At 37.3% G+C, this 14,696-nt stretch overlaps 1 protein-coding gene across 4 annotated transcripts in view; it reads right to left on the bottom strand.

Moving 5' to 3' along the window:
* The window catches only part of CACNB2 (calcium voltage-gated channel auxiliary subunit beta 2), a 324,544-nt gene extending 323,783 nt beyond the window's left edge, over positions 1–761 (bottom strand). For 2 of the 4 annotated variants that reach the window (XM_033100594.1, XM_033100596.1), the window contains exon 1: positions 394–761. In XM_033100594.1, the coding sequence (XP_032956485.1) occupies positions 394–513 (120 nt within the window). In that variant the 5' untranslated portion in view covers positions 514–761. Of the gene's footprint in view, positions 1–7; positions 349–393 lie in introns of those variants that run through there. The other 2 variants (XM_033100601.1, XM_033100595.1) reach the window with 2 other exon arrangements.
* Between the last annotated feature and the right edge of the window lie 13,935 nt (positions 762–14,696).

The following is a 14,696-nucleotide window of genomic DNA, read 5'->3' as shown; positions in this document are numbered from 1 at the left end:
GACTCACGATCTTGAGCAGGTCCAGTCCGCTCGCCTGGTTCATGTCTCTCCATGTGCCTCTCCCGGGAAGGGGCGAGGAGGGCGGACAGGAGAAGCCCGGCGACAACCTTGGGAGACCGGGAGGTCGCCCAGCCCCTTCCCACTGGGTTTTCGAAAGCAGAGAAAAATGGAAGCCAGAGGAAAGCCAGGGCAAGGCGATCAGGGGCAGGGTCACCGGCGCCAGGAGAAGAGAGTGGGTGGCAGAGGGCGAGGGCGGGAAGAAGGAGGTGGCGGAGGAGATCGAGGCAGTAGGGAGCGACGAGGCGAGGGATCTAAGCAGAGGAGGCGCCGGCTGAGACAGGTCTGTGCCCAGGCAGCTCACAAAGAAAGGAGAAGGCGCGGCACTGTCGCTACCTGTGCGGCGGCTCCGAGCGCCCCCGCGGGCGCCGCGTTCTCCAGCAGTTCCATCTGGAGCTCCTGCGCCACCGCCGCCGCCGCTGTGGGAGGCGACTTGGACATGTCGCTTTGGACCATTGGCGAAAAGTCGGCTCCAAGCAGCTGCCGGCTCCTCGCCGGGTCCCCTCCTCCCCTCCCCGCCCCGCCCCTGCTCCGGGCTGCCGGGGGCTCGGCACTGCGCTCGCTGGCGATCAGGGCGCGGGACGGGGCCGGGCCATTTGGAAAAGCGACACACAAGGGAGCTAGGAGGTGGCCCGGGAGAGGGGCTCCTCAGCTGTGCGGCGGGCCCCAGCAGAGCGAGTGCAGGGCAGCCGCGCAGGGACAGTCCTCGCCAAGAGGGAGGGAGCTAGCGGAGCTCGAGGCCAGGGGGAGGCGCAACGAAAAGCGAGAGTGACACGACCGAGCCGCTGAAAAGTTCCCCGCAGGAGGCGCGGGCCGCGTGGGTCCCGCCAGGCCGCTGCACGTCGCCGTGGCACGCGCGCTGGAAAGTTTTCAAAGCCACGAAAGCGCGGCCTGGCGCCTCGAAGCTGCCTTTTCTTGGGCGGCGCAGAACGACTCTCTGGGTTCCCAAACCGCAGCGCAGGGACCCCAGGAGCCTGTGGGAGAACAGGTTGATCCCTTCAGAGATTGGGAGGCTCCGTTCCTAAATTGAATGTTTGAAATCTGGGAAGGCCTCGGGCGGCCCCAGAGAGCAAGTGTCCACAAAGGACATCCCGCCAGCAGTGGAAAGCACTGATGGCAGTAATAAAAGGAGGCAGGAAAGAACTGGGACTGACGACCTGAGGGTTGCCTTCCTACCACCCAAATCTGCAGCTGGCCTCTCTACGAGGTCCAAATCGACCGCTTGCAACCTGAGTCCGGAGTTTTTCCTTGAGGACTCTTTGTTTGTCTTCATCTTTGCAAAATGGTACTACTGATTCATAGAACTCGACTTTTTCTATAGAGTGGAGAAGGCTCAGTATCACATTTTGGACCAAATAAGCACCTCCTTAAGATCTTGAACTCTTGGTAAGAGAGTAGTAGCCATAACAAGAATATTCCATTTATAGCATTCCATTCAGATATTCCTAATCCGACGCATTTTCCTATTAGAGGGTGCCTCTTATTTCAACAATTTTTACTACAGTGGAATTCTTTGTAGAACAAGGTTTCTAGGCATCAGCATTTTTTTTTGTAAGGATGCCGTTTTGTATGTTGAAATAGACCTATAGAAATTCACAACTGGGGTCAAATACATGGTGATGGAAGGAGAACTGACTGGGTGGTGAACACATTTTGAAAAACAACTGACTGGGAAACCAGGACGTTACAATATGGATGAGTGGCCAGCCTGCAAGGGATAAGGATGGGTGGCCACCCTCCACTTTGTAAGCTATGGCTGGGAGCCTCCTGAAAACCCTGGCTGAGACATGAAAAAATATATATGTCATTTATAACAATCAGCAGTACTTTTATATGTGTGCATGTATATGCATGTATGTATGTATAAAAGTGGGAAAGAAATTGTGTTTAAAGTTTTGGAGTTATAGTCTATTTTAACTCCACGATCTGCTGACAATATCACTCTTCTAGATGTATTCATTGATTCGCTTAATGAAACTGTTCACTTTTCTTGAGAGAGTGTTTAAATCTCAGGAAATCATTACCTCCAGTTCTAGATTAGACTGTAAACTCAGTGTTGGCAGGAGCCACCCTCATTCAGGATGACACATTCAGAATCTGGCAAGTTGCCCAGAGTTTTTTTCAATATTCATTCAATAAAGCATACATTAAGCTTCTGTTGCATGTCACTGGAGGAGCACAGACAACAAAGACAGGGAATCTCAGTGCTTACAGTCTAGTTAGTAAGCACTTAGGCACCAATTAATACACACTTGGTGAATGAATTAATTAATGAATAATGGATAAATGCTAACGTGGTTTTAAAAAACACCAGGCCTGTTCAGTAAAGTAGCAGGATACAAAATTAATATTCAGAAATCAGTTGCATTTGTGTACACCAATAACAATCTATCAGAAGGAGAAATTAAGAAAACAATTCTATTTGCAATTGCTTCAAAAACTACCAAATACTTAGGAATAAATTTAACCAAAGAAGAAAAAGACTTGTGTTCAGAAAATTATGACACTGAAGAGAGAGATTTAAAAAGATACAAATAAATGGAAACACATACCATGCTCATGGATAGGAAGAATGAATATAGTTAGAATGTCCATACTGCCTAAGGCAATATATAGATTCAACATAATTCCTATCAAACTACCAAGGACATTTTTCACAGAAATAGAACATATAATCCTAAAATTTATGTGGAACCATGAAAGACCCCAAATAGCCACTGCAGTCTTGAGAAATAAGAACAAAATTGGAGGTATCATGATACCTGACATCAAATCATATTTCTACAAGGCTATAGTAATCAAAATAGCATGGTACTGACATAAAAACTGACACATAGATCAGTGGAACAGAATAGAGAACCCAGAAATAAATCCATACCTATATGGTCATTTAATCTATGACAATGGAAGCAAGAATTTACATTGGGGTAAAGACCATCTATTCAATAAATGGTGCTGGAAAATCTGGACAGACACATGCAAAAAAAATGAAGTTGGACTACCTCCTTATGCCATATACAAGAATAAATTCAAAATGGATTAAAAACTTAAATGTAAGATCTGAAATCATAAAACTCCTAGGAGAAAATACAGGAAGTAAATTTGCAGACACTACCCTTAACACTATTTTTACGGATATACTCCCTCAGACAAGGGAAGTAAGAGAAAAAATAAACATATGGGATTACATCAAACTAAAAAGATTTTTCACAGTAAAGGAAACCATCGATAAAACAAAAAGGCATCCTACTGAATGGGAGGAGATATTTGTCAATGATATATCTGATAAGCGGTTAATATCCAAAATTTATAAACAACTCATTCAACTCAACACTGAAAAACCAAACAACCCAATTAAAAAATGGGCAGAGGACATGAAGGGACACTTTTCTAAAGAGGACATGCAGATGGCCAACAGACATATGACAAAATGATCAACCTCAATAATTATTAGAGAAATGCAAATAAAAACCACAATGAGATACCACCTCACTCCGGTCAGAATGGCTATCATCAATAAATCAACAAACAGCAAGTGCTGGTGAGGATGTGGAGAAAAAGGAACCCTCATGCACTGTTGGTGGGATTGCAGACTGGTGCAGCCACTATGGAAATCAATAGGGGTGTACCTCAAAAAACTGCAAATGGAACTACTTTATGACCCAGCAATTTCACTCTTAGGTATCTATCCAGAGAAATCCAAAATGCTAATTTGAAAAAGTTTATGCACCCCTACTTTATTGCAGCACTATTCACAATAGCCAAGACATGGAAACAACTAAAATGCCCATTGGTAGCTGACTGGATTAAGAAATTGTGGTACATTTATACAATGGAGTATTACTCGGCCATAAAGAAGAATGAAATCTTATCATTTGCAAAGATATGGATGGACCTAGAGCACATTATGCTAAGTGAAATAAGTCAGACGGAGAAAGACAATTACCATGATCTCACTATGTAAGTGAGAATTCCACGTATAGTGGAATTTAAAGACTAGAATAAATGAACAAACTAATCAGAAACAGTCTCAGAGACATAGAGAAAAACTGAAGGTTGCTAGATGGGAGGTGGGGTGGGAATGAGGGAGACGGTGAGGGAATTTGAAAGCCCAGTCGGTAACCACAAGATTGCCATGGGGATGTGAAAGACGGTGTGGGGAATATAATCAATAATGTTGTAAAGATTTTGTAAGGTATCCAATGGACACTTGTCTCATTAGGGAGACTATATATATATGTATACATATATATATCTATATATATAAGATATATATATATAAGATATGTATATAAGATATATAATATACCTCTATATATATAATGTATCATATATATATATATATATATATATATATATATATATATATATATATCTTGTTTCCCCAAAAATAAGACCTAACTGGAAAATAAGCCCTAGCATGATAGCATGATTTTTGAGGATGACATCCCCTGAACATAAGTCCTAATGTGTATTTTGGAGCAAAAATTAATATAAGACCTGGTCTTATTTTTGGGGAAACACAGTATATATAGTCATGGGATGTGGAGTACAACGTAAAGAATAGAGTCAATGGAATTGTAACAGCCAAATAGCATGTCAGAGAAGTAGTAGATTGGGGGAGGGAGGTTATCACTTTGTGAGGGATGTAAATGTCTAACTATTATATTGTTTTGTACAATTGAAACTAATAAAAAAAAAATCAGTCAAAAAAAATACAAAAAAACAAAAATACAAAAAAAACCCCACTAGGTCTGATGAAACAGTGTTTTCCCATGACATCTGTGTGATTTCTTATTGTACACTTCATTTTCTGTGCAGTCACTTTCAATTATGACCATTTGGGAAGGATTTTATCTTTCATCAGATTTTTCAAGAGACAACAAAATAGCAAAAGAACCTTGAAAATCATCTTTAATAATTCTTATAGCCAAGGGCAAGTGAAGTTTGAATAAAATGTTCAAATGTGCTATATATTATATTTATTTTTATATAACCTATGATACTGAACGCTTTGTTTTTATATTTCTGCCAGTAGACTGAGTTCCTTGGGGACAGCGATTGTGTCTTATTCATTTTCGTACCCCAATATTGAGACTGCTGCTGTCCGGCACTTAGTTGGGGCCTGATAACACTTGTGGCATGAATGAATGAATGAATGAATGAATGAATGAATGAATGATCTGTCTTCATATGTCTTAAAACGATGCATACAGCTTTGGAAGTTTTACCACATAGAGACATTTACCTAATCCTGACTCTCATGAGCATTACGTGTATCAATTCTTTCTTTAAAATCTGCGCTAATTTAATTAGCACATACTGAATATGAACACAATACAATGTACCCATTCAGACTCTAGTCTGGCTTGTAAGAGGTTTCAAATAAAAAGTAACACTATGTTACCCCTACCTAAAAAAAAAGAAAAAGAAAAAGAAAAAAAGAAGAAAGTAACAATGTCAGAAGAAATATAGAAGGCAAAAGGCTTGAGAAACTTATCATGGAAAGAAACATTGGCCAAGGAAGCCATAAGTTTAAAAGAGCTGGGTTTGTTGTTGTTGTTCCCTGTAAGTGGCAGGAAACAGTAATTATAATTACTTCACTCTTCCTCTCTTGCTTGTGCATTTGTAGCTATGTTTAAGACCTTGGAGTAAGAGTTCTTTAGGATAGATATGCACCGTATGTGATTTTTTTCATATTACTTAGTAAATCATTTTTCACCTCGTTTGCAGTTCTGGATCCCTGCCATCATTAATAGCATTTTCAGAAGGATATACCTGTCTCGGCCACTGGCCTGACTTGGTAGGATGTATTCCACTAAGTTACATATTTGCTTTTTGTAAACGGACACTATAAAATGAATGCCTTAATTTACCGATTGGTAATTAAAAGTATATAAAGACACAAACAAACCCACTATAAGAGGGTTATGTGTGTGTGCATGTGTATAGTAAAATGTTACATCTACAATGTGCAAGTGGTCAGGGAAAGCTTAATTTCATTTCCAAAGAAAAGGCTTCATAGAAATAATAAGATGCCATTTGTTCTTAAGAGACAGAGTTCTGAAATACTAATATTGTATAGCACTTTTTAGTTTATAGAGCACATTCATTTATTTACTTTTCATCCAAACCCTGTTATAACTATAACAATTGGTACTTTTGTTTACATACAAGGTGCCAGGCTTTGTGCTAAGGATTTATATACATCATCTCATTTATAAAGTAAACATTACTATTCCCTGTGTTAGTTAGGGTAAGTCCAAAAACTGTGACAAGTAAACCCCTAAATATTTAGTGGATCAGAGAACAAAACTGTATTCCCCATGATACTGGGTAGTCGTTCACCATCAGAAGGGGCTGACTTTTAGGGAAAAAAGTCTCGAGTGACTATGTATCATCTTCAAAATGTGGTTCCCAGTGTCACCATGGTTTTCCCTATCTGAGTTAGTCAAAAGGAAAAAAAAAAGGGTGGTGGATGAATAGCTGACAAATGGCAGGACTTAACTACATGTCTTTTAAACCCCAACTCCAAGACTCATTTTCCGTTCCACACAGTTGCCTGCCTGGCATGCTGCAAAGAGTCCTGCCACACAGGTGAAGACTGAGTTTTTGGTTGGAGAAACAGATTTACATATTTCTTTTGCTTGCACATTGTGATGGCTACAATAATGTACTTGCTATTATAGAAGCAGGATTAATCTCTCAAGCAGCTATGAATAGCACAAATGTTATTAATTCATAGCATTGAGAGAGAGAGAGAGAGAGAGAGAGAGAGAGAGAGAGAGAGAGAGAGAGAGAGAGAGAGAACCTGCTATAATCCAGTGCTATTGGAATAATAACATTGAACGAGGGGTTTGGCTTCTGTACTTATAGAACATACAGTTTGTGGAGCAGTCAAGGCAGATAATGCATGATGAATGTGAGTGTGAACTACTATGGGACAAAATTTAAAAGATCAGGAAAAGTGTTCCAGGCAAAAAGAGCAGAAAATGCAAAGATAAAAGGTGAAAAAATTCAGTACAGTTTGAAAGTAGAGTTGCAAGGTGAGGGGTGGGCAGGCAGACAACTAATAACGAAAAACATCCACCTTACTCTGTCTTTTGCTCTTCTATGGCCCCAACTTATCTTTTGATAGGAAATGTCCCATTTATAAGCAACGCCTTAGGCCGCTTATGCTTAATGTTTCCAAACCATCCGAATTTTTTATGGGAGGCACAGGCGCACGCATGCACACATGCTCTTGTGTCATAACACAATAAATTGAGACCTACTTTACCAACAAACACATCTGAATTTACACATTCAAAGCTGTCAGCTTATTTGTAGCTGAGACTCCTAGTTTCCCGTACCTCCTCTTTATGGAATCCCTGTTTTCAGCTGGGTACACAAGTGCCTGGAATAAAAGACTACGTGTTTCCCAGCCTCTCTTGCAGCTAGATGCAATGTAGTGGCTACTTTCTGCAGAGAGTAAGCCAAGTCTGCTGAAGAACTTTGGGGAAGAATCTATAAAAGGGAAAGAAATGCTTTTATTCCCCCTCTTCCTTCCTGCTGACCTGATTGCAGATGTGTTCGCTAAATCATGAGTGGACATTTTAGACAATGAAGTCACATAAAAGTTACATGCTGAGGTTGGATGAGCATTAAAAAGGACACCTGGGTCATTGATGGTAGCATAAAGCCACCATACCAGTTCTGGGTTGCTTACTTTCAGATTTCTTTTAAGTGAGGCAGAAATATTGTGTAAACTTCTGTTATTTTAAGGATTTTCTGATAAATCATACCAAAGATAACCAAACCTAGTGATTATTCCATCACTCAAAAATTTTTTTCTTTTAAAATGAACTTTCTTAAGGTATAATTTTTCTTACCTCATTACCCTTTGAATGTCTATAGGTTCTATACTAACATTTCTCTTTTTGTGCCTGATATTAATAATATGTGCATTCTTTCTTTTTTCTCTTCATCAGTCCAGCTAGGAATTTATCAATTGCATTGATGTTTTCAATAAACCAGCTTTAGGTTTCATTGATTTTCTTAATTTTTTTTTCCATTTTGTTTTGTTTTTAATTTTTGCTCCTATATTTATTGTTTCCTTCCTTCTGCTTGTTTTGGGTTTATCTTTTTTATTCTTTTCCCCTAGGTTCATAAGGCAGAAGTTCAGATCATTCTTTTCATATCCTATGTCTGTTCTAATACAAACACTTGATACCATAAATTTCCCTTTAAACATCTGTTTAGTTGCATCTACTAGTTTTGATTTGTATTTTTCTTTTTCTGTAATTCAAAATAATTTCTATTTTTCCTTGTGATCTCCTATTTAACCCATGGGTTATGTAGAAAAGAGTTTTTAAAATTCTAATATATGGGGAATTTCCGAGATATTTTCTTTTGATTTTTAGTTTAATTCCATTGTAATCAGAGAATATACTTTGCATACTTTCAATCATTTTAAGTTTGATGAGATTTAGTTTATGTTTCTAGTTTAGGAAATCATCAGCCTTGGTGAAATATTGTCTATGCTTGAAAATAATTTGTATTCTGCTGTTGTTGGGTGCAATATTAAATAAATGTAAATTAGATTAAGTTGCTTTTAATATTTTTCAAGTCTCCATGTTCATACTGAATTTTGTTTTGTTTTTGGTCTAGTTATTCTATCAGAGAAAGAAGTGTTGAAGTCTGCAATTATAATTTTAGATGTTTTAAATTAATTATGCTTTTTCTTTTCTTCAACTTTTTATGTAAATGTGTAAAATACACATTACATGAGATGCGTGATCTAACAATTTTTAAGTATACAGTTCTGTGGCATTAAGTACAGTCACATTGTTGTACAATCATCACCATTGTCCATCTCCAGAACTTTTTTCATCTTGCCAAACTGAAACTCCATACTTATTAAACACAAAGTCCACATACCCCCACCTCTACTCCTTGGCACCCACCATTCTACTTTGTCTCTATGAAGTTGACTACTCTATTTACCTCATGTAAGTGGACTCATACAGTCTTATACTTTTGTGACTGGCTTATTTTTGCTTAGCATAAGATCCTCAAGGCTCATTCATGTGCATGTGTCAGAATTTCCTTCCTTTTTAATGTTGAATAATATTCCATTATATGTATAGACCACATTTTGTTTATCCATTTATCTGTAACTGGACACTTAGGTTGTTTTTGCCTTGAGGCTGTTGTGAATAATGCTGTTGTGAACATTGGTGTACAAATATCTGTTCCAGTCCTTGGTTTTATGTATATATCCAGAAGTAGAGTTGTAGAGTCATACAGTAATTCTATTTTTGATTATTTGGGGAACTGCCATATCATTTTCCACAGTCGCTGCACTATTTTACATTTTCACCAACAGTGCACAGTGTTCTGATTTCTCTACCTCCTCACAAACACTTGTTATTTTCTGGTGTTTTTTTTCTTCTTTTTATTGATATTGTTTTTTATTTGGTTTTACCATCCCAATGGGTGTGAGATGGTACTTCATTGTGGCTATCATTTGTATTTCACTAATGGTTAGTGATGTTGAGCATCTTTTCGTGTGTTTATTGGCCATTTGTCTATCTTTGGAGAAAGATCTATTCAAGTCTTTTGCCCAGTTTTTAATTGGATTGCTTGTTTTCAAAGCTCCATGGTAATCTTCATAAAAGATACCCTTTTAAAAAAATTTAGTAAGTCCTCTTCTCACTCCTCCCCCAGCAAATCTAAAACATTGTTCAAATATAAAACAAAAATCTCACTGAGACAGCTTTAGGATGTAGAGGGTCTTCCTGTAAATGTTTAGTAATTGTTTGCTCTATGCCAGGCAATCTGCTTTTCATAAATTATCTCTCATTATGCTCCACACACATGCAGAGGAGGGTGTTGTCATCTCCATTTTACAGTTGAGAAAACTGAGGCTCAGAAAAGTTCAATCGTGCAGGCTCTGAGCTAGATATAAGCTTCAAAATCTGTGCTCAGCCAATACGCATTCTGCCTCCAAATATTTAGTTAATAACCAGTAAATTCCTTGCAAAATTAGGCAAAATATTAATCCCTATTTCAAAAGGACTGGAATAAATACTAGTGTAAACAATGAAAAGAACTTATCTTTCTAATTCAACCTCAACCTTCTTACAGACATGTGCCTAGCATTTGTTAAGATTCCTTCGCCATGTCTATTTTTAACTGTTCCCACATTTCCATTGGCAAGCACATACACAGTAAAAATGCCACTAAAGTTGTCAGAGAAATATTCTTAATTTTTTTCTGTTATGTTTGTACTTTCAGTTACTGCAGTTCTAGTACTTTAAGTCGATTAGTATTCACTTAGCCTAAGGCTTTTGTCTTTATAAAAGGAATGGGGACAAATGCTTACTATTTTCTAAATCTTGAAGGTATATTTAGAACAAAAATTTTCCAGCAATTCCTACAATATTAAGTGACATATCTGTGAACCTCCCTTTTTTATTTTAGGCTAAGCATATAACTTGACAATTTAGTGATCTGTTTTTTATTAAGGTAAAATTCGCATAACATAAAAGTAACCACTCTAAAGAACACAATTTAGTGTCATCTATTACATTCAGAGTATTGTATAGCTATCAACTCTGTCTAGTTCTGAAACATTCTTATTTCTCCAAATAGAAACTCTGTACTATGTATTAAAAAATAATTTCCCATTTTTCTTTCCACCTAGCACCTAGTCTCTAATCTATTTTCTATCTCCATGAATGTGCCCATTCTGCATATTTCATATAAGTGGGATCATACAATATCTGTCATTTTGTGTCTGAATTCTTTCATTTAGCATAATGTTTGCAAGGTTCATCTATGTAGTAGTACGTATGAGAACTTCATTATTTCTTATGGTTGAATAATATTCCAATTCACGTATGTATCACGTTTTGTTTATCTATTCATCCACTATAGACGTTTGGGTTGTTTCCACTTTTTGGCTACTGCTAGCGCTGCTGTGAATATTCACTTACAAGTTTTGGGTTAAATACCCCTTTTCAATTCTTTTGGATATATACTTTGGAGTGGATGGCTGGGTCAGATGGCAATTCTATGTTTAACTTTTTGAGGAACCACAAACTCTTTTCCACAGTGGCTGTACCATTTTACACACCCAACAGCAATGTACTAGTGTTCCAATTTCTCCACATCCCTGCGAACACTTGCTATTTTCCACTGTTTTGATTATAGCTATGCTGGTAGGTGTAAAATGGTATCTCATTGCGGTTTTGATTTGCGTTTCCCTAGTGATGAATGATATTTAACATTTTCCAGTGTTTGTTGGCTATTTGTATATCTTCTTTGGAGAAATGTCTATTCAAGTCCTTGGCTCATTTTTTTAGTGGACTTGTCTTTTTGTTATATATTTGTAAGAGTTCTTTATATATTCTGGATACTAAATACTTTTCTCCCATTCTATATGCTGTCTTTTCACTTTCTTGATAGTGTCCTTTGATGCACAGAAGTTTTCAACTTTGATAAAATTCATTTATGTATTTTATGTTTAGTTGTTTGTACTTTGGGTGTCTTACTTAAAAATCCATTGCCATGTGGATGTGGCTTTTGTTTATGTGGTCTATGTTTATAATTTAACACAAAGAAATTACTTATGATCACTTAATGGTAGGAAAAATAGTTAAGTTAGGATTATCAATTGACTTCAGTGGGTAACAGCAAGATATTTTATTTTTTTTTACATCTTTTTAAAAAGTGTATCAAAAATTAGGGTGTGAAAATTTGAAACTAAAGAAGCCATTATCAAAAAACTTTATTAACCAGAGTTCTCAGGGGATGTGATATTTTAGTTCATTGAATTTAGAGGAAAACTAGGGAGACTTATTGAAAATCTTCCAAAATATTTTAATTGAGTCAAATACTTTTTACCTTGAAATCCCAGGGCATATCAACATGAGCAATTATCATGATAAAGCTAGACTTACTTCAGGCAATTTTATGTATTTTTGTTATTTTTAAATAAATGTATTAAATCAGTTCTCCTACTTCCTACTCTTTTCCATTATTTCCTAAACATGTGGGAAACTCTTCCCAGTTAGTCAACACTTCTAGGTGCTGGGAGTTTAAAAGTGACATAGCTAAGTCACAAACCATGATAAGAGTTTCCCATGGTGCCTTAGACAGTGTTTTTAATACAACAGTTTTGATACTGTGGTTCAAGAAGATTTAAGAACACATTTTAGATTTAAACACTATAACCTATGTTCCTTAACATCCTCCATTGTTAAAAAAGGTTCAGTACATTTTTATTACCATTCAAGATTCCTCTTAGCTCTCAAATCCTACGATTTTATAAAGAGAAATTTAAAGCAAGTGAAGTATTGTTCCATAGTTCCCTCTGACATTTTTTTGCTTGTTTGGAGATGGCCTTTTCAGAGGAAACATGGAGTCTCTCAAAATGATTCCAGATCATTCAATATATTTATAGTGTATTCCAAATAATGTAGAGGAGAGAATCTAAAACCTGCATTCTCACGTTCAATCAGAAAGTATGTGTTCATGGATTTGGGAATGTAAAACAACATTGCTTTGAGAGTAATCTTCTCTTACTACAGATTGTAATGCGTGAACTCTTAAGCACACGTAGAAGTATTTTATGTTCTTCTAATAAACACTCCTGAGGCCAGAATTACCAGCTTTCTGAATCACATATTTAATGTCTTGATCAGACTTCAGGAAGCACTAAAAGGGTTTAATAATTAGAGTACAAATAACAGTATTTTCTACCAATATGGTACACTAAATCCAAGTGTTCAAAAGAACTTTAGAAATTAATGAAGCTTAACTATATTTTGGCAAATAGGTTTCATATTGCACATTGAGAACTTGGGGAAGAAAAACATACTGTTATCACATAAACCATAGATATGAAACAGACACAAAATGCCATATGGCAATAATAATGTAAAAAATGCCTTTCTTTCATCCTAAAGATGTCAAAGGGTTTTGTAATGGCAATGAAGATGCTTAAGCACAGCCCGTTTGAAACAGAAGTGTGGCTTTGATCACAGACATAAATACCAGATAAGAATTTGAGGAAGGATTGTTTATTGGACTGCAGCAATAGAGTCTTTGACGACAGGAAGGTAGGTGTAGAATTGGATTCCTAAGAGATCATAGTTTACAAAAACAAGTATGCAAGTTAAACTGAGCAACAGAAATAGAATATTTTGATGACATGTATACATGATTTGAACTTTTTACATGTATTATGTGCTTACCAGGCTCTATGCAAGAGTGCCACACATTATTTGATTCATCCTCACAATTCTGTGAGCTGGGCTCTATTATCCCCCATTGAAAAGAGGAAAAAGAAGCTTAGCAAGATGAAAATTCTTGCCTAAGGCTAAGCATATAATCGGTGACAAATATTGGTCATATATATACATATATACATATATGTATGCACATAAATATATACATACATGTGTATATACAGTATATTTCTTGAAATATTATCATTTCTACTATTGGTATTAGATATCTGTCTTGGAATCATCTAATTATAAGACAGATAAACAAATAGTAATGCAACATGGTGAAATTTTGCCACCATCCAGCAGTATACATGAATTTTAACCTATGGAACAAAGAAAATGTTTTAACAGGAAGGAAGGAAGGAAGGAGAGAAGAAAGGAAAGAAGGAAGGAAGGAAGGAAGGAAGAAGGAAGGAAGGAAGGAAGGAAGGAAGGAAGGAAGGAAGGAAGGAAGGGCGGAAGGGCGGAAGGGAGGGAGGGAGCTCAGGGAGAGAAGAACAGAGAATGATCTGCTAAACTCTTGTTGGATCAAGGCTATAATTTAACAAACTTCATTACAAAGTCTGGCTCTAAACATGCCAGGTAGTCCAAGTCTTCTCATTTGTATAAAACTGTAATTTTCAAAATGGCTTAATGCTTCCGGACACCGGATATGGTGTCACACTGGCCTGGGTTGAATACCCACAAATACCATCCTGCTGTAGGGGGTCTTGGAGAAATCTTTCGCTCTCTCTAAAGTTCAGGCTTCTTATCCATAAATTAGGAATAATAATCTCTGCTTCTTGAAGTTATAGGGATTAAATGTACTAATAAGCATAAGGAGTTTCACAGATGGTTGCCAGCCCATAAATATTAATCATTCTTCTCCTTTGCTTTCATATTGGCAGAGAGAGAATGAGTGATATTCCCTAAGGTTTGGTTAACTTTCCCTTATATGTGGTGGCAGTAAAGAGGCAGTAGGTGTGAAAAATTCATAGCCGAGAAACTCATATTAATAATTCTGTTATAATTATTCCCTTTGATGTCTTTTCCAAAAGCACTGACTGGTAGCTGTGATTCCTCCAAATGCTGAATTCTTTATACAGTGATTCTAATGCCTATTTAACTGTTGTTTGCAGGGTAAGGGCACTGCCACTTCTTTTGTGCCCAGTGGTGAACATGGCTGCCCAAATCTCTCTCTCTCTCTCTCTCTCTCTCTCTCTCTCCCCTGAGGAATGAGAAAAGAAGAAAAAAAGACGTGCATAAAAATGAAAGCACTGATGCTCTTTAACATTTTTTCCAATCCCACAGCTATAACACTAAGCCAGCCACCAAATAATTGTGAATAGATAACATCATTTTAATTAAAATATTATCAGAGGA

Source organism: Rhinolophus ferrumequinum (assembly GCF_004115265.2).
Source record: "Rhinolophus ferrumequinum isolate MPI-CBG mRhiFer1 chromosome 5 unlocalized genomic scaffold, mRhiFer1_v1.p scaffold_110_arrow_ctg1, whole genome shotgun sequence".
Classification (NCBI taxonomy): Eukaryota; Metazoa; Chordata; class Mammalia; order Chiroptera; family Rhinolophidae; genus Rhinolophus; species Rhinolophus ferrumequinum.
The sequence above is the reverse complement of the archived record's forward strand: the minus strand, read 5'-3'. Positions and strand labels throughout refer to the sequence as shown.